Source organism: Stegostoma tigrinum, chromosome 49, assembly GCF_030684315.1.
Source record: "Stegostoma tigrinum isolate sSteTig4 chromosome 49, sSteTig4.hap1, whole genome shotgun sequence".
NCBI lineage: Eukaryota > Metazoa > Chordata > Chondrichthyes > Orectolobiformes > Stegostomatidae > Stegostoma > Stegostoma tigrinum.
In genome coordinates, this window is record NC_081402.1 from 3521380 (window position 1) to 3547071 (window position 25692).

Sequence of the window (25692 nt, forward strand, 5' to 3'; positions counted from 1 at the left end):
GGGGGAGGCCGGGAGGGCGACAAACGACGGGGAGGGGGAGGCCGGGAGGGCGACAAACGACGGGGAGGGGGAGGCCGGGAGGGCGACAAACGACGGGGAGGGGGAGGCCGGGAGGGCGACAAACGACGGGGAGGGGGAGGCCGGGAGGGCGACAAACGACGGGAAGGGGGGAGGCCGGGAGGGCGACAAACGACGGGGAGGGGGAGGCCGGGAGGGCGACAAACGACGGGGAGGGGGAGGCCGGGAGGGCGACAAACGACGGGGAGGGGGAGGCCGGGAGGGCGACAAACGACGGGGAGGGGGAGGCCGGGAGGGCGACAAACGACGGGGAGGGGAGGCCGGGAGGGCGACAAACGACGGGGAGGGGGAGGCCGGGAGGGCGACAAACGACGGGGAGGGGGAGGCCGGGAGGGCGACAAACGACGGGGAGGGGGAGGCCGGGAGGGCGACAAACGACGGGGAGGGGGAGGCCGGGAGGGCGACAAACGACGGGGAGGGCCGGGAGGGCGACAAACGACGGGGAGGGGAGGGAGGGAGGGAGGGCGGGCGACAAACGACGGGGAGGGCGGGCGGGCGGGCGACAAACGACGGGGAGGGCGGGCGGGCGGGCGACAAACGACGGGGAGGGCCGGGAGGGCGGGGAGGGCCGGGAGGGCGACAAACGACGGGGAGGGCCGGGAGGGCGACAAACGACGGGGAGGGCCGGTAGGGCGACAAACGACGGGGAGGGCGACAAACGACGGGGAGGGCGACAAACGACGGGGAGGGCGACAAACGACGGGGAGGGCGACAAACGACGGGGAGGGCGACAAACGACGGGGAGGGCGACAAACGACGGGGAGGGCGACAAACGACGGGGAGGGCGACAAACGACGGGGAGGGCGACAAACGACGGGGAGGGCGACAAACGACGGGGAGGGCGACAAACGACGGGGAGGGCGACAAACGACGGGGAGGGCGACAAACGACGGGGAGGGCGACAAACGACGGGGAGGGCGACAAACGACGGGGAGGGCGACAAACGACGGGGAGGGCGACAAACGACGGGGAGGGCGACAAACGACGGGGAGGGCGACAAACGACGGGGAGGGCGACAAACGACGGGGAGGGCGACAAACGACGGGGAGGGCGACAAACGACGGGGAGGGCGACAAACGACGGGGAGGGCGACAAACGACGGGGAGGGCGACAAACGACGGGGAGGGCGACAAACGACGGGGAGAGGAGGGAGGGAGGGCGGGCGGGCGGGCGGGCGACAAACGACGGGGAGAGGAGGGAGGGCGGGCGGGCGGGCGACAAACGTCGGGGAGAGGAGGGAGGGCGGGCGGGCGGGCGACAAACGACGGGGGAGGAGGGGGGACGGGGGGAGGGGGGGGCGACAACGACGGGAGGGGAGGGGGGGGCGGGCGACAAACGACGGGGAGGGGAGGGAGGGAGGGAGGGCGGGCGACAAACGACGGGGGGAGGGAGGGAGGGAGGGAGGGAGGGCGGGCGACAAACGACGGGGAGGGGAGGGAGGGAGGGAGGGCGGGCGACAAACGACGGGGAGGGGAGGGAGGGGGGGAGGGCGGGCGACAAACGACGGGGAGGGGAGGGAGGGAGGGAGGGCGGGCGACAAACGACGGGGAGGGGAGGGAGGGAGGGAGGGCGGGCGACAAACGACGGGGAGGGGAGGGAGGGAGGGAGGGCGGGCGACAAACGACGGGGAGGGGAGGGAGGGAGGGAGGGCGGGCGACAAACGACGGGGAGGGGAGGGAGGGAGGGAGGGCGGGCGACAAACGACGGGGAGGGGAGGGAGGGAGGGAGGGCGGGCGACAAACGACGGGGAGGGGAGGGAGGGAGGGAGGGCGGGCGACAAACGACGGGGAGGGGAGGGAGGGAGGGAGGGCGGGCGACAAACGACGGGGAGGGGAGGGAGGGAGGGAGGGCGGGCGACAAACGACGGGGAGGGGAGGGAGGGAGGGAGGGCGGGCGACAAACGACGGGGAGGGGAGGGAGGGAGGGAGGGCGGGCGACAAACGACGGGGAGGGGAGGGAGGGAGGGAGGGCGGGCGACAAACGACGGGGAGGGGAGGGAGGGAGGGAGGGCGGGCGACAAACGACGGGGAGGGGAGGGAGGGAGGGAGGGCGGGCGACAAACGACGGGGAGGGGAGGGAGGGAGGGAGGGCGGGCGACAAACGACGGGGAGGGGAGGGAGGGAGGGAGGGCGGGCGACAAACGACGGGGAGGGGAGGGAGGGAGGGAGGGCGGGCGCCAAACGACGGGGAGGGAGGGAGGGAGGGAGGGCGGGCGCCAAACGACGGGGAGGGGAGGGAGGGAGGGCGGGCGCCAAACGACGGGGAGGGGAGGGAGGGAGGGGAGGGAGGGGAGGGAGGGAGGGGAGGGAGGGGAGGGAGGGCGGGCGGGCGACAAACGACGGGGAGGGGAGGGAGGGCGGGCGGGCGACAAACGACGGGGAGGGGAGGGAGGGCGGGCGGGCGACAAACGACGGGGAGGGGAGGGAGGGCGGGCGGGCGACAAACGACGGGGAGGGGAGGGAGGGCGGGCGGGCGACAAACGACGGGGAGGGGAGGGAGGGCGGGCGGGCGACAAACGACGGGGAGGGGAGGGAGGGCGGGCGGGCGACAAACGACGGGGAGGGGAGGGAGGGCGGGCGGGCGACAAACGACGGGGAGGGGAGGGAGGGCGGGCGGGCGACAAACGACGGGGAGGGGAGGGAGGGCGGGCGGGCGACAAACGACGGGGAGGGGAGGGAGGGCGGGCGGGCGACAAACGACGGGGAGGGGAGGGAGGGGAGGGCGGGAGACAAACGACGGGGAGGGGAGGGGGGGGAGGGCGGGAGACAAACGACGGGGAGGGGAGGGGGGGAGGGCGGGAGACAAACGACGGGGAGGGGAGGGGGGGGAGGGCGGGAGACAAACGACGGGGAGGGGAGGGAGGGAGGGAGGGCGGGCGACAAACGACGGGGAGGGGAGGGAGGGAGGGAGGGCGGGCGACAAACGACGGGGAGGGGAGGGAGGGAGGGAGGGCGGGCGACAAACGACGGGGAGGGGAGGGAGGGAGGGAGGGCGGGCGACAAACGACGGGGAGGGGAGGGAGGGAGGGAGGGCGGGCGACAAACGACGGGGAGGGGAGGGAGGGAGGGAGGGCGGGCGACAAACGACGGGGAGGGGAGGGAGGGAGGGAGGGCGGGCGACAAACGACGGGGAGGGGAGGGAGGGAGGGAGGGCGGGCGACAAACGACGGGGAGGGGAGGGAGGGAGGGAGGGCGGGCGACAAACGACGGGGAGGGGAGGGAGGGAGGGAGGGAGGGCGGGCGACAAACGACGGGGAGGGGAGGGGGGGAGGGGAGGGAGGGAGGGAGGGCGGGCGACAAACGACGGGGAGGGGAGGGAGGGAGGGAGGGCGGGCGACAAACGACGGGGAGGGGAGGGAGGGAGGGAGTGCGGGCGCCAAACGACGGGGAGGGGAGGGAGGGAGGGCGGGCGCCAAACGACGGGGAGGGGAGGGAGGGAGGGCGGGCGACAAACGACGGGGAGGGGAGGGAGGGAGGGCGGGCGACAAACGACGGGGAGGGGAGGGAGGGAGGGCGGGCGACAAACGACGGGGAGGGGAGGGAGGAGAGGGAGGGGAGGGCGGGGAGGGCGGGCGACAAACGACGGGGAGGGGAGGGGGGGAGGGCGGGCGACAAACGACGGGGAGGGGAGGGGGGGAGGGCGGGCGACAAACGACGGGGAGGGGAGGGAGGGAGGGCGGGCGACAAACGACGGGGAGGGGAGGGAGGGAGGGCGGGCGACAAACGACGGGGAGGGGAGGGAGGGAGGGCGGGCGACAAACGACGGGGAGGGGAGGGAGGGAGGGCGGGCGACAAACGACGGGGAGGGGAGGGAGGGAGGGCGGGCGACAAACGACGGGGAGGGGAGGGAGGGAGGGCGGGCGACAAACGACGGGGAGGGGAGGGAGGGAGGGCGGGCGACAAACGACGGGGAGGGGAGGGAGGGAGGGCGGGCGACAAACGACGGGGAGGGGAGGGAGGGAGGGCGGGCGACAAACGACGGGGAGGGGAGGGAGGGAGGGCGGGCGACAAACGACGGGGAGGGGAGGGAGGGAGGGCGGGCGACAAACGACGGGGAGGGGAGGGAGGGAGGGGAGGGAGGGAGGGGAGGGAGGGAGGGGAGGGAGGGCGGGAGGGAGGGCGGGAGGGAGGGCGGGAGGGAGGGCGGGAGGGAGGGCGGGAGGGAGGGCGGGAGGGAGGGCGGGAGGGAGGGCGGGAGACAAACGACGGGGAGGGGAGGGAGGGAGGGAGGGAGGGAGGGAGGGAGGGAGGGAGGGGAGGGAGGGAGGGAGGGAGGGGAGGGAGGGAGGGAGGGAGGGAGGGCGGGCGACAAACGACGGGGAGGGGAGGGCGGGCGGGCGACAAACGACGGGGAGGGGAGGGCGGGCGGGCGGGCGGGCGGGCGACAAACGACGGGGAGGGGAGGGCGGGCGGGCGGGCGGGCGGGCGACAAACGACGGGGAGGGGAGGGAGGGAGGGCGGGCGGGCGGGCGACAAACGACGGGGAGGGGAGGGAGGGAGGGCGGGCGGGCGGGCGACAAACGACGGGGAGGGGAGGGAGGGAGGGCGGGCGGGCGGGCGACAAACGACGGGGAGGGGAGGGAGGGCGGGCGACAAACGACGGGGAGGGGAGGGAGGGCGGGCGACAAACGACGGGGAGGGGAGGGAGGGCGGGCGACAAACGACGGGGAGGGGAGGGAGGGCGGGCGGGCGGGCGGGCGACAAACGACGGGGAGGGGAGGGAGGGCGGGCGGGCGACAAACGACGGGGAGGGGAGGGGAGGGAGGGAGGGCGGGCGACAAACGACGGGGAGGGGAGGGAGGGCGGGCGGGCGACAAACGACGGGGAGGGGAGGGAGGGCGGGCGGGCGACAAACGACGGGGAGGGGAGGGAGGGCGGGCGGGCGACAAACGACGGGGAGGGGAGGGAGGGCGGGCGGGCGACAAACGACGGGGAGGGGAGGGAGGGCGGGCGGGCGACAAACGACGGGGAGGGGAGGGAGGGCGGGCGGGCGACAAACGACGGGGAGGGGAGGGAGGGCGGGCGGGCGACAAACGACGGGGAGGGGAGGGAGGGCGGGCGGGCGACAAACGACGGGGAGGGGAGGGAGGGCGGGCGGGCGACAAACGACGGGGAGGGGAGGGAGGGCGGGCGGGCGACAAACGACGGGGAGGGGAGGGAGGGCGGGCGGGCGACAAACGACGGGGAGGGGAGGGAGGGCGGGCGGGCGACAAACGACGGGGAGGGGAGGGAGGGCGGGCGGGCGACAAACGACGGGGAGGGGAGGGTGGCCGGGAGGGCGACAAACGACGGGGAGGGGAGGGAGGGAGGGCGGGCGACAAACGACGGGGAGGGGAGGGAGGGGAGGGCGGGCGACAAACGACGGGGAGGGGAGGGGGGGAGGGGAGGGGGGGAGGGCGGGCGACAAACGACGGGGAGGGGAGGGAGGGAGGGCGGGCGACAAACGACGGGGAGGGGAGGGAGGGAGGGCGGGCGACAAACGACGGGGAGGGGAGGGAGGGAGGGCGGGCGACAAACGACGGGGAGGGGAGGGAGGGAGGGGAGGGAGGGCGGGAGACAAACGACAGGGAGGGGAGGGAGGGAGGGAGGGAGGGAGGGAGGGCGGGAGACAAACGACGGGGAGGGGAGGGAGGGAGGGCGGGAGGGAGGGCGGGAGGGAGGGCGGGAGACAAACGACGGGGAGAGGAGGGAGGGAGGGAGGGCGGGAGACAAACGACGGGGAGGGGAGGGAGGGGGGGAGGGCGGGCGACAAACGACGGGGAGGGGAGGGAGGGCGGGAGGGCGGGCGACAAACGACGGGGAGGGGAGGGAGGGCGGGAGGGCGGGCGACAAACGACGGGGAGGGGAGGGAGGGCGGGAGACAAACGACGGGGAGGGGAGGGAGGGCGGGCGGGCGGGCGGGCGACAAACGACGGGGAGGGGAGGGAGGGCGGGCGGGCGACAAACGACGGGGAGGGGAGGGAGGGCGGGCGGGCGGGCGACAAACGACGGGGAGGGGAGGGAGGGCGGGCGGGCGGGCGACAAACGACGGGGAGGGGAGGGAGGGCGGGCGGGCGACAAACGACGGGGAGGGGAGGGAGGGAGGGCGGACGGGCGGGCGACAAACGACGGGGAGGGGAGGGAGGGAGGGCGGGCGACAAACGACGGGGAGGGGAGGGAGGGAGGGCGGGCGACAAACGACGGGGAGGGGAGGGAGGGAGGGCGGGCGGGCGACAAACGACGGGGAGGGGAGGGCGGGCGGGCGACAAACGACGGGGAGGGGAGGGAGGGCGGGCGGGCGACAAACGACGGGGAGGGGAGGGAGGGCGGGCGGGCGACAAACGACGGGGAGGGGAGGGAGGGCGGGCGGGCGACAAACGACGGGGAGGGGAGGGAGGGCGGGCGGGCGACAAACGACGGGGAGGGGAGGGAGGGCGGGCGGGCGACAAACGACGGGGAGGGGAGGGAGGGCGGGCGGGCGACAAACGACGGGGAGGGGAGGGAGGGCGGGCGGGCGACAAACGACGGGGAGGGGAGGGAGGGCGGGCGGGCGACAAACGACGGGGAGGGGAGGGAGGGCGGGCGGGCGACAAACGACGGGGAGGGGAGGGAGGGCGGGCGGGCGACAAACGACGGGGAGGGGAGGGAGGGCGGGCGGGCGACAAACGACGGGGAGGGGAGGGAGGGCGGGCGGGCGACAAACGACGGGGAGGGGAGGGAGGGCGGGCGGGCGACAAACGACGGGGAGGGGAGGGAGGGCGGGCGGGCGACAAACGACGGGGAGGGGAGGGAGGGCGGGCGGGCGACAAACGACGGGGAGGGGAGGGAGGGCGGGCGGGCGACAAACGACGGGGAGGGCGGGCGGGCGACAAACGACGGGGAGGGGAGGGAGGGCGGGCGGGCGACAAACGACGGGGAGGGGAGGGAGGGAGGGCGGGCGGGCGACAAACGACGGGGAGGGGAGGGAGGGAGGGCGGGCGGGCGACAAACGACGGGGAGGGGAGGGAGGGAGGGAGGGAGGGCGGGAGGGCGGGCGGGCGACAAACGACGGGGAGGGGAGGGAGGGCGGGCGGGCGACAAACGACGGGGAGGGGAGGGAGGGCGGGCGGGCGACAAACGACGGGGAGGGGAGGGAGGGCGGGCGGGCGACAAACGACGGGGAGGGGAGGGAGGGAGGGCGGGCGACAAACGACGGGGAGGGGAGGGAGGGAGGGCGGGAGGGCGGGCGGGCGACAAACGACGGGGAGGGGAGGGAGGGCGGGCGGGCGACAAACGACGGGGAGGGGAGGGAGGGCGGGCGGGCGACAAACGACGGGGAGGGGAGGGAGGGCGGGCGGGCGGGCGACAAACGACGGGGAGGGGAGGGAGGGCGGGCGGGCGGGCGACAAACGACGGGGAGGGGAGGGAGGGCGGGCGGGCGACAAACGACGGGGAGGGGAGGGAGGGCGGGCGGGCGACAAACGACGGGGAGGGGAGGGGAGGGAGGGCGGGCGGGCGACAAACGACGGGGAGGGGAGGGAGGGCGGGCGGGCGACAAACGACGGGGAGGGGAGGGAGGGCGGGCGGGCGACAAACGACGGGGAGGGGAGGGAGGGCGGGCGGGCGACAAACGACGGGGAGGGGAGGGAGGGCGGGCGGGCGACAAACGACGGGGAGGGGAGGGAGGGCGGGCGGGCGACAAACGACGGGGAGGGGAGGGAGGGCGGGCGGGCGACAAACGACGGGGAGGTGAGGGAGGGCGGGCGGGCGACAAACGACGGGGAGGGGAGGGAGGGCGGGCGGGCGGGCGACAAACGACGGGGAGGGGAGGGAGGGCGGGCGGGCGGGCGACAAACGACGGGGAGGGGAGGGAGGGCGGGCGGGCGGGCGACAAACGACGGGGAGGGGAGGGAGGGCGGGCGGGCGGGCGACAAACGACGGGGAGGGGAGGGAGGGCGGGCGGACGGGAGGGCGGGCGACAAACGGGAGGGGAGGCGAGGGGAGGCGAGGGGAGGCGAGGCGAGGCGAGGCGAGGCGAGGCGAGGCGAGGCGAGGCGAGGCGAGGCGAGGCGAGGCGAGGCGAGGGGAGGCGAGGGGAGGCGAGGGGAGGGAGGGGAGGGAGGGGAGGGAGGGGAGGGAGGGGAGGGAGGGGAGGGAGGGGAGGGAGGGGAGGGAGGGAGGCGAAGGGAGGGAGGGCGGGGAAGGGAGGGAGGGCGGGGAAGGGAGGGAGGGCGGGGAAGGGAGGGAGGGGGACAAAAGACGGGGAAGGGAGGGAGGGAGGGGGACAAAAGACGGGGAAGGGAGGGAGGGAGGGGGACAAAAGACGGGGAAGGGAGGGAGGGAGGGGGACAAAAGACGGGGAAGGGAGGGAGGGGGACAAAAGACGGGGAAGGGAGGGAGGGGGACAAAAGACGGGGAAGGGAGGGAGGGGGACAAAAGACGGGGAAGGGAGGGAGGGGGACAAAAGACGGGGAAGGGAGGGAGGGGGACAAAAGACGGGGAAGGGAGGGAGGGGGACAAAAGACGGGGAAGGGAGGGAGGGAGGGGGACAAAAGACGGGGAAGGGAGGGAGGGGGACAAAAGACGGGGAAGGGAGGGAGGGGGACAAAAGACGGGGAAGGGAGGGAGGGGGACAAAAGACGGGGAAGGGAGGGAGGGGGACAAAAGACGGGGAAGGGAGGGAGGGGGACAAAAGACGGGGAAGGGAGGGAGGGGGACAAAAGACGGGGAAGGGAGGGAGGGGGACAAAAGACGGGGAAGGGAGGGAGGGGGACAAAAGACGGGGAAGGGAGGGAGGGGGACAAAAGACGGGGAAGGGAGGGAGGGGGACAAAAGACGGGGAAGGGAGGGAGGGGGACAAAAGACGGGGAAGGGAGGGAGGGGGACAAAAGACGGGGAAGGGAGGGAGGGAGGGAGACAAAAGACGGGGAAGGGAGGGAGGGAGGGAGACAAAAGACGGGGAAGGGAGGGAGGGAGGGAGGGGGACAAAAGACGGGGAAGGGAGGGAGGGAGGGAGGGGGACAAAAGACGGGGAAGGGAGGGAGGGAGGGAGGGGGACAAAAGACGGGGAAGGGAGGGAGGGAGGGAGGGGGACAAAAGACGGGGAAGGGAGGGAGGGAGGGAGGGGGACAAAAGACGGGGAAGGGAGGGAGGGAGGGAGGGGGACAAAAGACGGGGAAGGGAGGGAGGGAGGGAGGGGGACAAAAGACGGGGAAGGGAGGGAGGGAGGGAGGGGGACAAAAGACGGGGAAGGGAGGGAGGGAGGGGGACAAAAGACGGGGAAGGGAGGGAGGGAGGGGGACAAAAGACGGGGAAGGGAGGGAGGGGGACAAAAGACGGGGAAGGGAGGGAGGGGGACAAAAGACGGGGAAGGGAGGGAGGGGGACAAAAGACGGGGAAGGGAGGGAGGGGGACAAAAGACGGGGAAGGGAGGGAGGGGGACAAAAGACGGGGAAGGGAGGGGGACAAAAGACGGGGAAGGGAGGGGGACAAAAGACGGGGAAGGGAGGGGGACAAAAGACGGGGAAGGGAGGGGGACAAAAGACGGGGAAGGGAGGGGGACAAAAGACGGGGAAGGGAGGGGGACAAAAGACGGGGAAGGGAGGGGGACAAAAGACGGGGAAGGGAGGGGGACAAAAGACGGGGAAGGGAGGGGGACAAAAGACGGGGAAGGGAGGGGGACAAAAGACGGGGAAGGGAGGGGGACAAAAGACGGGGAAGGGAGGGGGACAAAAGACGGGGAAGGGAGGGGGACAAAAGACGGGGAAGGGAGGGGGACAAAAGACGGGGAAGGGAGGGGGACAAAAGACGGGGAAGGGAGGGGGACAAAAGACGGGGAAGGGAGGGGGACAAAAGACGGGGAAGGGAGGGGGACAAAAGACGGGGAAGGGAGGGGGACAAAAGACGGGGAAGGGAGGGGGACAAAAGACGGGGAAGGGAGGGGGACAAAAGACGGGGAAGGGAGGGGGACAAAAGACGGGGAAGGGAGGGGGACAAAAGACGGGGAAGGGAGGGGGACAAAAGACGGGGAAGGGAGGGGGACAAAAGACGGGGAAGGGAGGGGGACAAAAGACGGGGAAGGGAGGGGGACAAAAGACGGGGAAGGGAGGGGGACAAAAGACGGGGAAGGGAGGGGGACAAAAGACGGGGAAGGGAGGGGGACAAAAGACGGGGAAGGGAGGGGGACAAAAGACGGGGAAGGGAGGGGGACAAAAGACGGGGAAGGGAGGGGGACAAAAGACGGGGAAGGGAGGGGGACAAAAGACGGGGAAGGGAGGGGGACAAAAGACGGGGAAGGGAGGGGGACAAAAGACGGGGAAGGGAGGGGGACAAAAGACGGGGAAGGGAGGGGGACAAAAGACGGGGAAGGGAGGGGGACAAAAGACGGGGAAGGGAGGGGGACAAAAGACGGGGAAGGGAGGGGGACAAAAGACGGGGAAGGGAGGGGGACAAAAGACGGGGAAGGGAGGGGGACAAAAGACGGGGAAGGGAGGGGGACAAAAGACGGGGAAGGGAGGGGGACAAAAGACGGGGAAGGGAGGGGGACAAAAGACGGGGAAGGGAGGGGGACAAAAGACGGGGAAGGGAGGGGGACAAAAGACGGGGAAGGGAGGGGGACAAAAGACGGGGAAGGGAGGGGGACAAAAGACGGGGAAGGGAGGGGGACAAAAGACGGGGAAGGGAGGGGGACAAAAGACGGGGAAGGGAGGGGGACAAAAGACGGGGAAGGGAGGGGGACAAAAGACGGGGAAGGGAGGGGGACAAAAGACGGGGAAGGGAGGGGGACAAAAGACGGGGAAGGGAGGGGGACAAAAGACGGGGAAGGGAGGGGGACAAAAGACGGGGAAGGGAGGGGGACAAAAGACGGGGAAGGGAGGGGGACAAAAGACGGGGAAGGGAGGGGGACAAAAGACGGGGAAGGGAGGGGGACAAAAGACGGGGAAGGGAGGGGGACAAAAGACGGGGAAGGGAGGGGGACAAAAGACGGGGAAGGGAGGGGGACAAAAGACGGGGAAGGGAGGGGGACAAAAGACGGGGAAGGGAGGGGGACAAAAGACGGGGAAGGGAGGGGGACAAAAGACGGGGAAGGGAGGGGGACAAAAGACGGGGAAGGGAGGGGGACAAAAGACGGGGAAGGGAGGGGGACAAAAGACGGGGAAGGGAGGGGGACAAAAGACGGGGAAGGGAGGGGGACAAAAGACGGGGAAGGGAGGGAGGGAGGGAGGGAGGGGGACAAAAGACGGGGAAGGGAGGGAGGGAGGGAGGGAGGGGGACAAAAGACGGGGAAGGGAGGGAGGGAGGGGGACAAAAGACGGGGAAGGAAGGAAGGGAGGGAGGGAGGGAGGGAGGGAGGGAGGGGGACAAAAGACGGGGAAGGGAGGGAGGGAGGGGGACAAAAGACGGGGAAGGGAGGGAGGGAGGGAGGGGGACAAAAGACGGGGAAGGGAGGGAGGGAGGGAGGGGGACAAAAGACGGGGAAGGGAGGGAGGGAGGGAGGGGGACAAAAGACGGGGAAGGGAGGGAGGGAGGGAGGGAGGGAGGGGGACAAAAGACGGGGAAGGGAGGGAGGGAGGGAGGGAGGGAGGGAGGGGGACAAAAGACGGGGAAGGGAGGGAGGGAGGGAGGGGGACAAAAGACGGGGAAGGGAGGGAGGGAGGGGGACAAAAGACGGGGAAGGGAGGGAGGGAGGGGGACAAAAGACGGGGAAGGGAGGGAGGGAGGGAGGGAGGGAGGGGGACAAAAGACGGGGAAGGGAGGGAGGGAGGGAGGGAGGGAGGGAGGGGGACAAAAGACGGGGAAGGGAGGGAGGGAGGGAGGGAGGGAGGGAGGGAGGGGGACAAAAGACGGGGAAGGGAGGGAGGGAGGGGGACAAAAGACGGGGAAGGGAGGGAGGGAGGGGGACAAAAGACGGGGAAGGGAGGAAGGGAGGGAGGGAGGGAGGGAGGGAGGGAGACAAAAGACGGGGAGGGAAGGGAGGGAGGGAGGGAGGGGGGGAAGGGAGGGAGGGAGGGGGGGGAGGGAGGGAGGGGGGGAAGGGAGGGAGGGAGGGGGGGGAGGGAGGGAGGGGGGGAAGGGAGGGAGGGAGGGGGGGAAGGGAGGGAGGGGGGGAAGGGAGGGAGGGGGGGAAGGGAGGGAGGGAGGGGGGAAGGGAGGGAGGGAGGGGGGGAAGGGAGGGAGGGAGGGGGGGAAGGGAGGGAGGGAGGGAGGGAGGGAGGGGGACAAAAGACGGGGAAGGGAGGGAGGGGGACAAAAGACGGGGAAGGGAGGGAGGGGGACAAAAGACGGGGAAGGGAGGGAGGGGGACAAAAGACGGGGAAGGGAGGGAGGGGGACAAAAGACGGGGAAGGGAGGGAGGGGGACAAAAGACGGGGAAGGGAGGGAGGGGGACAAAAGACGGGGAAGGGAGGGAGGGGGACAAAAGACGGGGAAGGGAGGGAGGGGGACAAAAGACGGGGAAGGGAGGGAGGGGGACAAAAGACGGGGAAGGGAGGGAGGGGGACAAAAGACGGGGAAGGGAGGGAGGGGGACAAAAGACGGGGAAGGGAGGGAGGGGGACAAAAGACGGGGAAGGGAGGGAGGGGGACAAAAGACGGGGAAGGGAGGGAGGGGGACAAAAGACGGGGAAGGGAGGGAGGGGGACAAAAGACGGGGAAGGGAGGGAGGGGGACAAAAGACGGGGAAGGGAGGGAGGGGGACAAAAGACGGGGAAGGGAGGGAGGGGGACAAAAGACGGGGAAGGGAGGGAGGGGGACAAAAGACGGGGAAGGGAGGGAGGGGGACAAAAGACGGGGAAGGGAGGGAGGGGGACAAAAGACGGGGAAGGGAGGGAGGGGGACAAAAGACGGGGAAGGGAGGGAGGGGGACAAAAGACGGGGAAGGGAGGGAGGGGGACAAAAGACGGGGAAGGGAGGGAGGGGGACAAAAGACGGGGAAGGGAGGGAGGGGGACAAAAGACGGGGAAGGGAGGGAGGGGGACAAAAGACGGGGAAGGGAGGGAGGGGGACAAAAGACGGGGAAGGGAGGGAGGGGGACAAAAGACGGGGAAGGGAGGGAGGGGGACAAAAGACGGGGAAGGGAGGGAGGGGGACAAAAGACGGGGAAGGGAGGGAGGGGGACAAAAGACGGGGAAGGGAGGGAGGGGGACAAAAGACGGGGAAGGGAGGGAGGGGGACAAAAGACGGGGAAGGGAGGGAGGGGGACAAAAGACGGGGAAGGGAGGGAGGGGGACAAAAGACGGGGAAGGGAGGGAGGGGGACAAAAGACGGGGAAGGGAGGGAGGGGGACAAAAGACGGGGAAGGGAGGGAGGGGGACAAAAGACGGGGAAGGGAGGGAGGGGGACAAAAGACGGGGAAGGGAGGGAGGGGGACAAAAGACGGGGAAGGGAGGGAGGGGGACAAAAGACGGGGAAGGGAGGGAGGGGGACAAAAGACGGGGAAGGGAGGGAGGGGGACAAAAGACGGGGAAGGGAGGGAGGGGGACAAAAGACGGGGAAGGGAGGGAGGGGGACAAAAGACGGGGAAGGGAGGGAGGGGGACAAAAGACGGGGAAGGGAGGGAGGGGGACAAAAGACGGGGAAGGGAGGGAGGGGGACAAAAGACGGGGAAGGGAGGGAGGGGGACAAAAGACGGGGAAGGGAGGGAGGGGGACAAAAGACGGGGAAGGGAGGGAGGGGGACAAAAGACGGGGAAGGGAGGGAGGGGGACAAAAGACGGGGAAGGGAGGGAGGGGGACAAAAGACGGGGAAGGGAGGGAGGGGGACAAAAGACGGGGAAGGGAGGGAGGGGGACAAAAGACGGGGAAGGGAGGGAGGGGGACAAAAGACGGGGAAGGGAGGGAGGGGGACAAAAGACGGGGAAGGGAGGGAGGGGGACAAAAGACGGGGAAGGGAGGGAGGGGGACAAAAGACGGGGAAGGGAGGGAGGGGGACAAAAGACGGGGAAGGGAGGGAGGGGGACAAAAGACGGGGAAGGGAGGGAGGGGGACAAAAGACGGGGAAGGGAGGGAGGGGGACAAAAGACGGGGAAGGGAGGGAGGGGGACAAAAGACGGGGAAGGGAGGGAGGGGGACAAAAGACGGGGAAGGGAGGGAGGGGGACAAAAGACGGGGAAGGGAGGGAGGGGGACAAAAGACGGGGAAGGGAGGGAGGGGGACAAAAGACGGGGAAGGGAGGGAGGGGGACAAAAGACGGGGAAGGGAGGGAGGGAGGGAGGGGGACAAAAGACGGGGAAGGGAGGGAGGGAGGGAGGGGGACAAAAGACGGGGAAGGGAGGGAGGGAGGGAGGGAGGGAGGGAGGGAGGGAGGGGGACAAAAGACGGGGAAGGGAGGGAGGGAGGGAGGGAGGGGGACAAAAGACGGGGAAGGGAGGGAGGGAGGGAGGGAGGGGGACAAAAGACGGGGAAGGGAGGGAGGGAGGGAGGGGGACAAAAGACGGGGAAGGGAGGATGTTAGTGTTGGGAATTTGGCAAATTCAGGGTGAGTTGAGAACGAGGGAGAAAATGGCAAGACATGGTTGACAGAGAGTGGGCAAGAAGTGGTGGAAATAAGGTGACTATGCCATAAAATGATTAGCACATCAGATTCCAACACAAACACACACAAACTCCAACATCCCACCACCCATTCGATCACCCTGCTCTGTGAAATCAGGGCGATTTGTTATGTGTTAGGGAGCAAAGAGAGACACGCTGGTGTTGACTTGGAGACAGAGAGGCTAAGAGTGTGAGGGGGTGACGGGAGATGGAGGGAAGGGGGTTGCCCCCGGGTACCCCGCTTGCGCGCCTGGTTGCCATGGCGTCGCCCCGGTGATGATTGTCGGGGGGAGGGGGTAGAACAGGAGGTTGCCATGACTCCGCGCTCGCGCGGGCCCGACCGTTAGCCCGCTCGCGCCGTCTCCAACGGCTGCGGGCCCTGAGCGCCCAGGAGCCGAGCGTCGACCTCCGACCGACCGTCCACCCCACCCTTTGGAGGTAGGCCTCGCTCGCCACCGGTTCCATCCTCTCCCTCTTTATTTTTTAACTTTTTCAAAAAAAATACCATTTATTATCACTAGACCGGGCAAGTTTTGTGTGTGTGAAACAATCCGCTTATTATCGGGACCGCCACCGCGCGAGAAAGAGGCCGGGCCTACCTCCGCCCTCTCTCTCAACTTCTCACCCCCCCCCCCTTCGCCGTTCATTCGCCGGCATATGTTCACCTCCCCCCCTCCCGTCCCGAAGCACGGAAGGGGGATTGACCGATCTCTGGTTTTCTCTCTCGGACCAGGGCCGGAGCTGCTTCTCCAATCCCGCTTCGCCCCCCTCCCCCGACCACTGCACTCTTCCTCCTCCTCCTCTCCCAGTACTCACAGCCTCTCTCCTCCGCTCGGCGCGGCGGCCATTTTCAAATTATTTCCAGCGCGTCACACCGGCAGGGCGGGCGGCCCGACCGGCCGAGATCTCGCGAGCGTTCGGAGTTTCGGGTAGGGAGGGTTCCGGGTGAAGGTGGGGGGAATGAGAAGTGGGTGGAGGCGGGGAAGGAGGGGGCGGGGTGCTTGGTGGAGTTGGGCGGGAAGGGTGGGTGGGGCGGAGTCCAAAGCGACAGAGGGCGTCGAACGTGCGTGAGGGGGCGTGGTCTGAGTGAATGGGGTGTGTCCCAAAGTGAGGGGGTGGGTCCAGGGTGGAGCCTTTATGTACCAAAGTGAGGACAGCGTGGTCCCTTGGTGAGGGATACGGACCCAAAATGAGGGGACAGGTTCCAAAATGGGAGCGTCCACTCTGTGGGATGACAGGTTCAAGTGCTAAGTGGGGTGGTCCCTGTTTGAGGTGATGCCCCCATGTCAGGGTACCTGAGTGAGTGGCAGTGACCAATGGTGAGGGGATGGGGTCCTTTAGGGACAGCTGGACCCTCAGTGAGAGGGCATGATCCTTTATGTGAAGGAACATTGGTCCCTGTGTGAGAGGACGGGGTTCCAGACGAGGGGGCATAGTCCCATTGTGAGGGGGGCATGTCCCAAAGTAAGTGTCCAGGCTTGAGTGTATGGCTATAAGGGTGAGGGGGTGGGGTTTATGTATGAGCCGGTGTGGTTCAATCATGAAGGGCCATGTTCACAGAGGGAGGAGGTGGAGTCCCTGGTCAGGGGGCTGGGTCTTTGGGGAGAGGGGCATGGTCTCAAGTTGTGAAATCACCTGATGAAGGGGCTAATCTGCCAAAGCTTGTGTTTTCAAATAGACCTGTTGGATTATAACTTGGTGTCATGCAATTTCCGACCTTGTCCAGCCCAATCCAACAGAGGCATCTCCACGTCTTGGGAGAGGGAGGGCCTCTGGCTGAGGTGGGGCTTTTGGTTGGGAATGGTGTCTTGGTGTAGCAGAATGGTGTAGTGGTGGGACAGCAGGGGACAGGTCTTGGTGGGTGGGCATAGTACTGCGCAAGAGGGCATAATCTTGGAGGAGCAGGGATGCCTGTCAAAATCTTGATAGAGCAAAAGATGCAGAGTCTTGGGAGAACAGAGGAGGCAGGATCTTGGGAGGGGGTGGTATTGGGAGGGGAGGAAGGGTGGTATTGGGGACTGGTCTTTGGAGAAAAAGTTTGTGGTCTTAGAAGAGGAATAGAGGTGATTTTGGGAGGGGGTTTGATCTATGGAGAGGATGGCAGTAAATCTTGGGGAGTAGTGGTTGGTCAGGGGAGAGCAGGGGGTTCATGTAAGTGTTGTCGGAACTGTGTGAGATGGAACATGGTCTTGGGGAAGCAAAGGAGTAAGGTCATTGAGCAGAAGGTGTGTCTTTGGACAAGTTATAGGAAGTGGAATGCAAGGAGCCCATTGTGACATTTGAAAGTAAGGATCAGAATTTAAAAAGGAGGGTGTAGTTGGACCAGGAACATGTGTTGCTCAGCAAGCATAAGACGTGATTATAATATTCCTTTCAAACTGAGGGTGAGCCTTGCCATGTAATAGCCTATAAGATACTATGGAACCAGGTTTAAAAAAAAAAGCAAAGAGGTTACTTTAGTAATTGTAAAAAGGGCCAGGTGAATCCGTAATTGGGGATGTTAACCTGGGCTAATCAAGGAATCCCACATTCAGTTACCCTTGACAATGCCAGTCCTTTCATGGTCTCAACGTTCTTGGTTACTCTGGATGTCCATTCAAAGTGTATGAACACACACAGAGTTTATTCGGCAAACTCAGAAATGACAATTGTAAAGCTGCAAACAATTTTCACAATACAGAAACTACTGGTAACGGACAATGGGATGTTACTTACCAACAGGGATTTCAAGTATTCCCTAAAGTTGAATGGGATTTAACATGTTTGGACAACTCCATACCATCCATCATTCAATGGCTGAGCAGAAAGAGCAGCACAAACTTTAAAGAAACAGCCTACAGCCTCACTTGATACCAAACTGTCCCACTTCCTGTTCGATTATAGGACCACCCCTTACGAAAATACAGGGAGAGCTCCAGCAAAGTTGTTGATGGGTGAAGACTCCTATCAGGTTATATCTAATATTCCCATTTAAGGGTGCAGGGGGGAGCGGGGAGCATGAAATGGCAGCAGCAACACCAATGCCAGGCACATGCCTCCTCTAAACAAGGAAGACAGTTTACTTAAGGTGACAAAGTTTGGCATTGAACAGCCCTGTGTGGTTATGAGTCAAGGTCAACACACAGTTAGATCCCATGATATACAAAGTTCAGGTAAGGTGAGGTGGTCCTAAATAAACATGTGGTTTATGAAAGCTGCTACCTTGCAAACAGGGCAGGAGCAAAACATACCTGGGCACCTCAGAACAGCCATAACGGCTGTCAGAAACCATGGGTCCTCCTCCATCATCTAACATCGAAGAAACCTCAGAGTTCATGATGGATGTAGCCTCAATACCATTAATGCCTGAAGAAAAGAAGGAATCTCTCCTGAGACACTCCAGGTGCAAGAGACGGCATACATGATACACACCTCCAGTGTCCTATCAGAGTCAGAAGAACCCCATTCACAAGCGTACAGACAAAGAAAAATGCAAGGAAAGAAAAGGCAGTTCAATAGTCCCTGTCCACGGCCTGTGCTGAGATGCCCTTTTGGCTTTCTTCAGGAAGCTAAGGAAATTGGGCATGCCCACAAGGACTCTTACCAATTTTTATAGATACACCAGAGGAAACATCCTATCTGGACGTATCACAGTATCGTATGGCTACTGCTCTTCCCAATTCTGCAAGAAACCACAGATAGTTATGAACACAGCCCAATCTATTGCACAAACCAGCCTTCCATTCACTGACTCCATCAATATTTCTTGCTGCCTCAGGAAAACAACCGACGTAATTAAAGACCCCTCCCACCATAGTTATACTGTCTTCCACCCTCTTCCATCAGGCAGAAGATATAAAAGTTTGAATACAAGCACAAGTAGATTCAAGCACAGCTTTTTCCCTGCTGTGGTCAGAGTTTTGAATGTATCTCAAGTATTAATTTTCTCTCTCCATACCTTCTTGGCAACCATAACACTATATTCTGCACTCAGTTCTGCTACCTTGATGCACTTTCTATGGTACAATCTGCCCACGTAGCACACAAATCCACACTTTTCCAGTGTATCCTGGTATGCATGATAACAATAAATCAAACTCAAACTTCTCCAGGTACTTTCACTTGCTTGCAGGTGGGACAGGGTGGCTGTTCACGCTCATAAAGTGTCTGATCTATAGATTAAGAGCCACAATTTACAGAACTGATGGGAAGAGATAGACTGGCTTTTTTCAGGCTCCAATGCAAACAAAAGAACAGCTCTTTCCTTTTCTGAAGAAGGGTCGCAATCCGAAACGTAAACCTTTCCTGCTCCTCTGATGCTGCTTGGCCTGCTGTGTTCATCCAGCTTCATACCGTATTAGCTCTTTCCTTTTCAATGGTCTGATGACTTCTAACCAAATATTCACACCCATAAGCTATCCAGTAACCAGGGCACTAACCGCGTAGTTGGTAGCGGGCAAGAGGCCATGTCATCAACCAATGATCACTAATCCACAGAGAAATCATCTTCTTGTTGCCAGGGGAATTTCCCTTCGTACACACCCCAGGATCAGCATGTCTGTAGTAACCTCACCCTCTGCTTGAACAAGCAGCTGTGCAAACAGCACATACAATGAGTATTGAGTAATCTACTGTTAAAAAGTACAGCAATTCTTTGCACGGTCCCTGGTGTTTAAGACAGTCCTTTTTCCCATTTCAGTTCATAATCAAAAATAAAGTAAAATTAAAAATATACTTTCTTTAAAATAGTGAACTCATTAAATAATTGTGTAAATATCTTTGTTACATTTACCACTCTCCCATCTGCTCCCAGATCTCTACCTTCGGGTGTTCTAGATTTTTCACTCTTTTCTCAGAACATACTCTCTCAGATATAAAAGGATGGTAGATCTCTTGCTTGATTGATGATTGTTGACTTTGGTTCTGACTTGTGACCATTTCTCTGCTAGAGGACTTTTTATCTTTCAGGTCTCCTTCACATAGATGAATATTTGGATAGAAATAGTGTGCAAGTGTACAATAAATGACAGGAGATTGACATTAGGTTTTGAACAAAGAAAAAGAAAAGAAAATTACAGCACAGGAACAGGCCCTTCGGCCCTCCAAGCCTGCTGTTTTCATGCTCTTTTAAAGAGCCACGGAGGTACGATGGACCAAATAGTCTCCTTCTGTGCTCTAACAATTCTGTGATTTAAAGAACATTGTTCTTTGTAGATGCTCTTGTTGGCCATTCTTATCTAGAGCATCTGTAATCCCCTGAATGTTCTTCCTTGTATTATTCTAGATTTCTGGATCATGCAATCATTTTCTAATGGAAGGAGCAGTTTTTTTTGCAGTGATTTGCTCTGACTCCCATGAAATTAGATGCAGCTCAGTTGACTTGCGTTGTTCAGGTTGGACGTCTTCACTTGCCTCTTTTTTTATTTCATTCATTCACGGGATGAGGGTGTCACTGGCTAGGCCAGCATTTATTGCCCAGAGGGCAGTTATGAGTCAACCACATTGCTGTATGTCTGGAGTCACATGTAGACCAGACCAGATAAGGATAGCAGTTTTCTTCCCTAAAGTATATTAGTGAGGCAGATGGTTTTTCCGACAATCGGCAATGGATTCATGGTCATCATTAGACTCTTGAATCCAGATATTTATTGAATTTAAATTCCACCATCTCCTGTAAGCACGATTCAAACCCAGATCCCCAGAATATTACCTAGGTCTTTGTTAACAGTCCGGCGATAATATCACTATGTTATTGCATCCCTTGTGGATGTTTGGCTGGTGGATTAAAACTTTTCATTCTCTCAGTCATATAAAATAATCAGAGGGTTAGATAGGGTGGATAGGGAGAGCCTTTTTCCTAGGATGGTGACAACAAGCACGAGGGGGCACAGCTTTAAATTGAGGGGTGAAAGATATTGGACAGATGTCAGAGGTAGTTTCTTTACTCAGAGAGTAGTAAAGGAATGGAACGCTTTGCCTGCAACTGTTGTAGATTCGCCAACTTTAGGTACATTTAAGTCGTCATTGGATGAGCATATGGACGTACATGGAATAGTGTAGGTTAGATGGGCTTGAGATCGGTTTGACAGGTCGGCACAACATCGAGGGCCAAAGGGCCTGTACTGTGCTGTAATGTTCTATGTTCTATATGTCATTAGAGATTTCTGTTCTCTCAGCATCAGTTCTGTGTTAACTGCTATGTTCTAGATTGCACACTTCCAACATTTTTGTGATGACTATGACATTCTCTATGTTGATAATGTCAAACAACTCTTTTCTGCGAATGTAAGAGATATTGCTGGATTGTTTAATCTGTTTGGAATGTGGGAAGTTTATGAGTCTGGGAAGCCCACTGAAATCTTCTACTGGTTACGACTTGATCAATAATGGTTTTTTTCTGGGACCAGTGTTTGGACAGCTGTTTGCTTTTGGTCCAGCTGTTCTCAGGAAACTTGTTCAACCCCTCCAACTCTTCTGATGTGTTTGAAATTGACAAATGCATGCAGACACGAAAGAAAAGTTGATTGATTGCAAACAATGTATGCATGTTCTGTTGTGTTTTGGTGTAGCTTTTCATATTTCTATTGTTGTGATCCTAGATTGGTACCTGGTTTGATAAATCATAAGTTTTATTTTACTTTTGTTTGTTGTGGAGGTCAATCAGTGAACTTATTCACAAGGGGCTGCCAATGTATTTTTAAGAAAAGAACATTCAAGTTTATTACACACAAGAAAATTAGCCTATGATGCAATAATACAGCTATTGAAATGATCACATCATAAATATCAGAAATAAAATAAATCTCTTTTATCACATAAACGACCTCAAAGTCAGTCAAAACCCAGTGAAGAGTTAGCTCAATCTCCAAGCTAAGAACTCTTTCTCAGCTGACACAGCTGTAAATTCAATTGTCATAGTCATACAATCATACAGCACGGAAACAGATCCTTCGGTCCCACTCGTCCATGCCAAACAGACGTCCCAATCAGACTTAGTCCCACTTGACAGCATTTAGCCCATATCCTTCTAGACCTTTCTTATTCACGTATCCATTCAGGTGCCTTTTAAATGTGTAATTGTACCTGCCTCTGCTACTTCCTCTGGCAGCTCATTCCGTACACAGACCGGGATCCCTCTATGTGAAAACTGGGTCCTTTCTCCCCCAAGACACTTAAAACAAACTGCTAACTCAACTCATGTATAATTTACATGATTCCCCAAATTCATGTCTTCAACAACATTGTGGAATGTCTTTGCTCTGAAACCTCCACAGCTTTCTGCTTCTGGAGCTTTCTTCTTACGGACTTTGCCCCAGTCCTGACTGTTTGGAGACTGCTTACAGCAGCACCTTTGCAAACACCCCAACAGTTATCACTCCAAGTGTCTTGTAGGCAATTCAGCCACAACCTCATTACTTACTGTAAATATTGGTTTGAATGCTTTGTGTAAAATGAGTTTCTGACCTTTACAAAAATAAAATGACAGACTTCACAGATCAGAAAATAAAATCAATTCTTCCATGTTTTAGAACACATGTTGTAAAAGAATATGAATGTATCATAACAATTCATCACGTAAGTTTCTGACAGTCATTTCACCTGTGCACGTTGTCATATCTCTGTAGGCTGTAACTTGTACCCTCCAGCTGGTAACTGATCTTATAGGACAGTTACAATTGCTTCTGTATTAAGCACAAAATCAACAGGTTTTCCGTTGATCTATTGGACAGTTCTCTTTCCTGGATTAGCTAGTCTCCCCAAGAATTCCTCCAATGGAAGGATCTTGTTAAATATAGGCATCATTTTTAATGGTGTTAAGTGTTCTACTGTGTAAACCTCTTTCCATGTGTGACCACCAGTACGTGCACTGTTCTGAAGTTATATATTACATCTGCACATCTTCTGGAATTAACTTATAGTTTTGCAAATATTGCAATTCTTGGTGATGACCAGACATCTGTGAGGCCTCACTGTTCCACTGCTCCATTCGTTGCACCAGCTTAATGTTGAGTATTTTCTTTCACAACACTGTGCTCCTCCTCACAGTTTACAAGCAAAAATTGAAGGATGAGGATCAGTACAGGAGTGCAGCGTTCGTCTGAGGTAACAGAAGAGCTTCTACAGGACTACTTATTGTCGGTGTACTGGGCCATATTCAAGAATTCAGTGGCCAACCAAACTGAGTATGCCACCGCCATCAGAGACTTAAATAGTAAGTGTGTAGAAGACAGCGTGCCAAAGAAGTTAATCCTAATGCTCCCCAACCAGAAACCATTGAAGAACTGAGAGATTCACTCCCTAGTGAAGTCCAGGTCTGAAGTGTGCAAGTCGGGCAACTGTGACCTATACAGGAAATCCAGGTTCGACCACCAGAGATGCCAAGAGGCAACACCAAACTAAGCATGAGACCCAGACCAACCACATGGATACCCATTATTTGTGGCAAGGCTTACACGACATAACTGGCTAGAAAGCAATGTCAAACTGAATTGCCAGCAACAGTACATCCCTAGCCAATGAGCACAATGATTTCCTTGCTAGCTTTGAAAAGAAGGTCAGTGAAATGATGTCACCTAGCCCAACTGCCTCGGATGCACCTGTACCCACTGTCACCACCGCAGACATTAGATTGGCCTTCTTGAGAGTGAATCCTTGGAAAGTGACTGGCCTGGATGGAGCCCCTGGCTATGCACTGACATCCTGTGTAGACCAGCTGGCAGGTATATTCTCAGACCTCTTTAATCTCTCCTTACTACAATCTGAAGCCTGCTTCAACAAGTGCATCCCAGTGCCAAAGAAAAATCATGAGCATGCCTCACTGACTATTGCCTGGTGACTCTGAACTCTTTAATTATGAAGTGCTTGGACAGGTTAGTCATGACTCAGTTCAATTCCAGCCAACCAAACTGCCTTGACCTTTTGCAATTCACCTACTAGAGGCACAGATCCACACCAAGTACCATCTCTCTGGCCCTACACTCATTGCTCTAACATCTGGATAACAACGATACCTATATCAGGCTCCAACTCATTGACTATAGTTCCTCCTTCTACATCATATATCCAAATAAACTCCATTTGAAAATTCGGTGACAACACCACCGTTGTTAGTCTGAAATCAAACAACAACGAGACAGAATACAGGAAAGAGATTGAGTGCTCAGTGGCATGATGTAAAGACAACAATCCCTCCATCCTATAGTGTGGCATGCCCTCAGCACCAACCCTCCAACAGTGCTGCACTCCCTGAGCATTGGCCCTCAGAGAGTGCAGTGCTCCCTCAGCTCTGATCCTCTAACAGTATGATCTGGTTCTTTCAGTGCTGACCCTTCAACAGTGCAGCATTCCGTCAGCACTAATCCTTTGCATGCAGTGCTCCAACAGCCATAGTCATACAGTCATACAGCACGGAAACAGATCCTTCGCTCCCAGTGCCAACAGTGCAGAACTCCTTTACTGTAACCCTCAGCAAAATGAAGGTCATTGACTTCAAGGAGTGGGCAAGCCCTTGTTTCATCAATGAGGCTGAGGTGGAGGTGGTGGAGACTGTCAAGTTTCTGGGAACAGTGATCACCAGCAATCTGTCCTGATCCAGCTGCATTGATGCAATATTCAAGAAAACACATCTCTACCTCAGATAACGAGGTGTAGAGCAGGGTGAACGCAGCAGGCCAAGCAGCATCATAGGAGCAGGAAAGCTGATGTTTCGGGCCTAGACCCTTCTTCTGAAGACCCTTCTTCTACTTCTAGACCCTTTTCCTGGACAAGCGTCTAGGCCCGAAACGTCAGCTTTCCTGCTCCTCTGATGCTGCTTGGCCTGCTGTGTTCATCCAGCTCTATACCTTGTTATCTCAAAATTCTCCAGCATCTGCAGTTCCTACTATGTCTGACACATCTCTCCCTCCTCAGGAGACTAAGCAGGTACACAAGGATGCTTACCAATTTTTACAGATGCACCTTAGAAAGCATCCTATCTGGATGTATCACAGGGTGGTATGGCAACAACTGCTCCCAAGATTGCCAGAAACTACAGAGAGTCATGAACACAGCCCAGCCCATCATGCAAACCAGCCTTCCATCCACTGACTCCAACTATGCTTCCCGCTGCCTCAGGAAAGCAACCAACACAAAGACCCCTCCCACCCTGTTTATCCTCTATTCCATCCTCATCCAACAGGCAGAAGATGTAAAAGTTTTTGAATACGTGTACGAATAGATTCAAGAACAGCTTCTTCCCCACTGTTATTGAACTTCTGAATGGACCTTTTGAATGTTAATCCTTCTCTCTCTCTCTCTCTCTCTCTCCGCTCCTTCCCTGCAGCAATAACTCTGTATTTGACACACTATTTTGCTACCCTGAAGCACTTGGTATGCTACAATCTGCTTGTGCAGCACACAAAACATCACTTTTCACTGTATCTCAGTACATGTGACAACAATAAATCAGTCAATTTATTTGTCAGTCTTTTTAACTCTGTATTTCTGTAACACCATTTTTAATGGAATAGTACAGTATGGGAGCTTGGCCCGCGCTATTATGCCAAACATGACACCAAATTAAGTTAATCCCTTCTGCTTGTTCCCTTGTAATACAGTATCTCAGTACTCCTTGCTGGGGTTTCCTACCATTTTCAGGGTTTTCTTAGCTTTTCTGTTGTGATTCAAATGTTGGCTTCCTGCCTTTTGCAGAGTTTCTGCCACCGTTCACTGTCAAAAACAGCAAGTACTTTTCTCTGCAGAATATTGAATGAAGATCACTGGTCACAATCTTTCTTTCCAAAATTGTGGGTTTCTACTGAATGCTGGTCCTTTTACACTTTTAATTTGTCATGACTTTTCTTGCTCAGCTCATCACTAGATTTGTTAAAATTTACTCTTTTTTGTCTTACACAAATGTTGACGACGTCCTCATTCTTTGGCTCTGGTCCAAATGTATCTTCTGGCCCTGGTGCTAGGTGAACAGAAGACAACACGTTGTACAGTGGAGGTTCAGTTACTGAAGGAATGCAGCAATATTGGAGAGTCAGCACTGAGGGAGTGCTACACTGTATAGTGGAGGATCAGCACTGAAAGAGAGCAATTCTATTGGAGGGTTGCAATAAAGGAGTTCTGCACTGTTGGAGGGTTGACACTGAGGGAGCACTACAT

The 25692-nt window shown here is 60.0% G+C and overlaps 2 protein-coding genes across 3 annotated transcripts in view; one reads left to right on the forward strand and one right to left on the reverse strand.

The window, feature by feature from the left end:
* Window positions 1–15485, reverse strand: part of mecp2 (methyl CpG binding protein 2) — a 70688-nt gene extending 55203 nt beyond the window's left edge. Inside the window, exon 1 of the mRNA XM_048526007.2 lies at window positions 15382–15485. Within this exon, the coding sequence (XP_048381964.1) occupies window positions 15382–15413 (32 nt within the window). The 5' untranslated portion in view covers window positions 15414–15485. The remainder of the gene's footprint in view (window positions 1–15381) is intronic.
* nprl3 (NPR3-like, GATOR1 complex subunit) overlaps window positions 14887–25692 on the forward strand; it is a 95320-nt gene continuing 84514 nt past the window's right edge. For both annotated transcript variants that reach the window (XM_059643206.1, XM_059643205.1), the window contains exon 1: window positions 14887–15003. The gene's annotated coding sequence lies outside the window, so the exon portion shown is untranslated. The remainder of the gene's footprint in view (window positions 15004–25692) is intronic.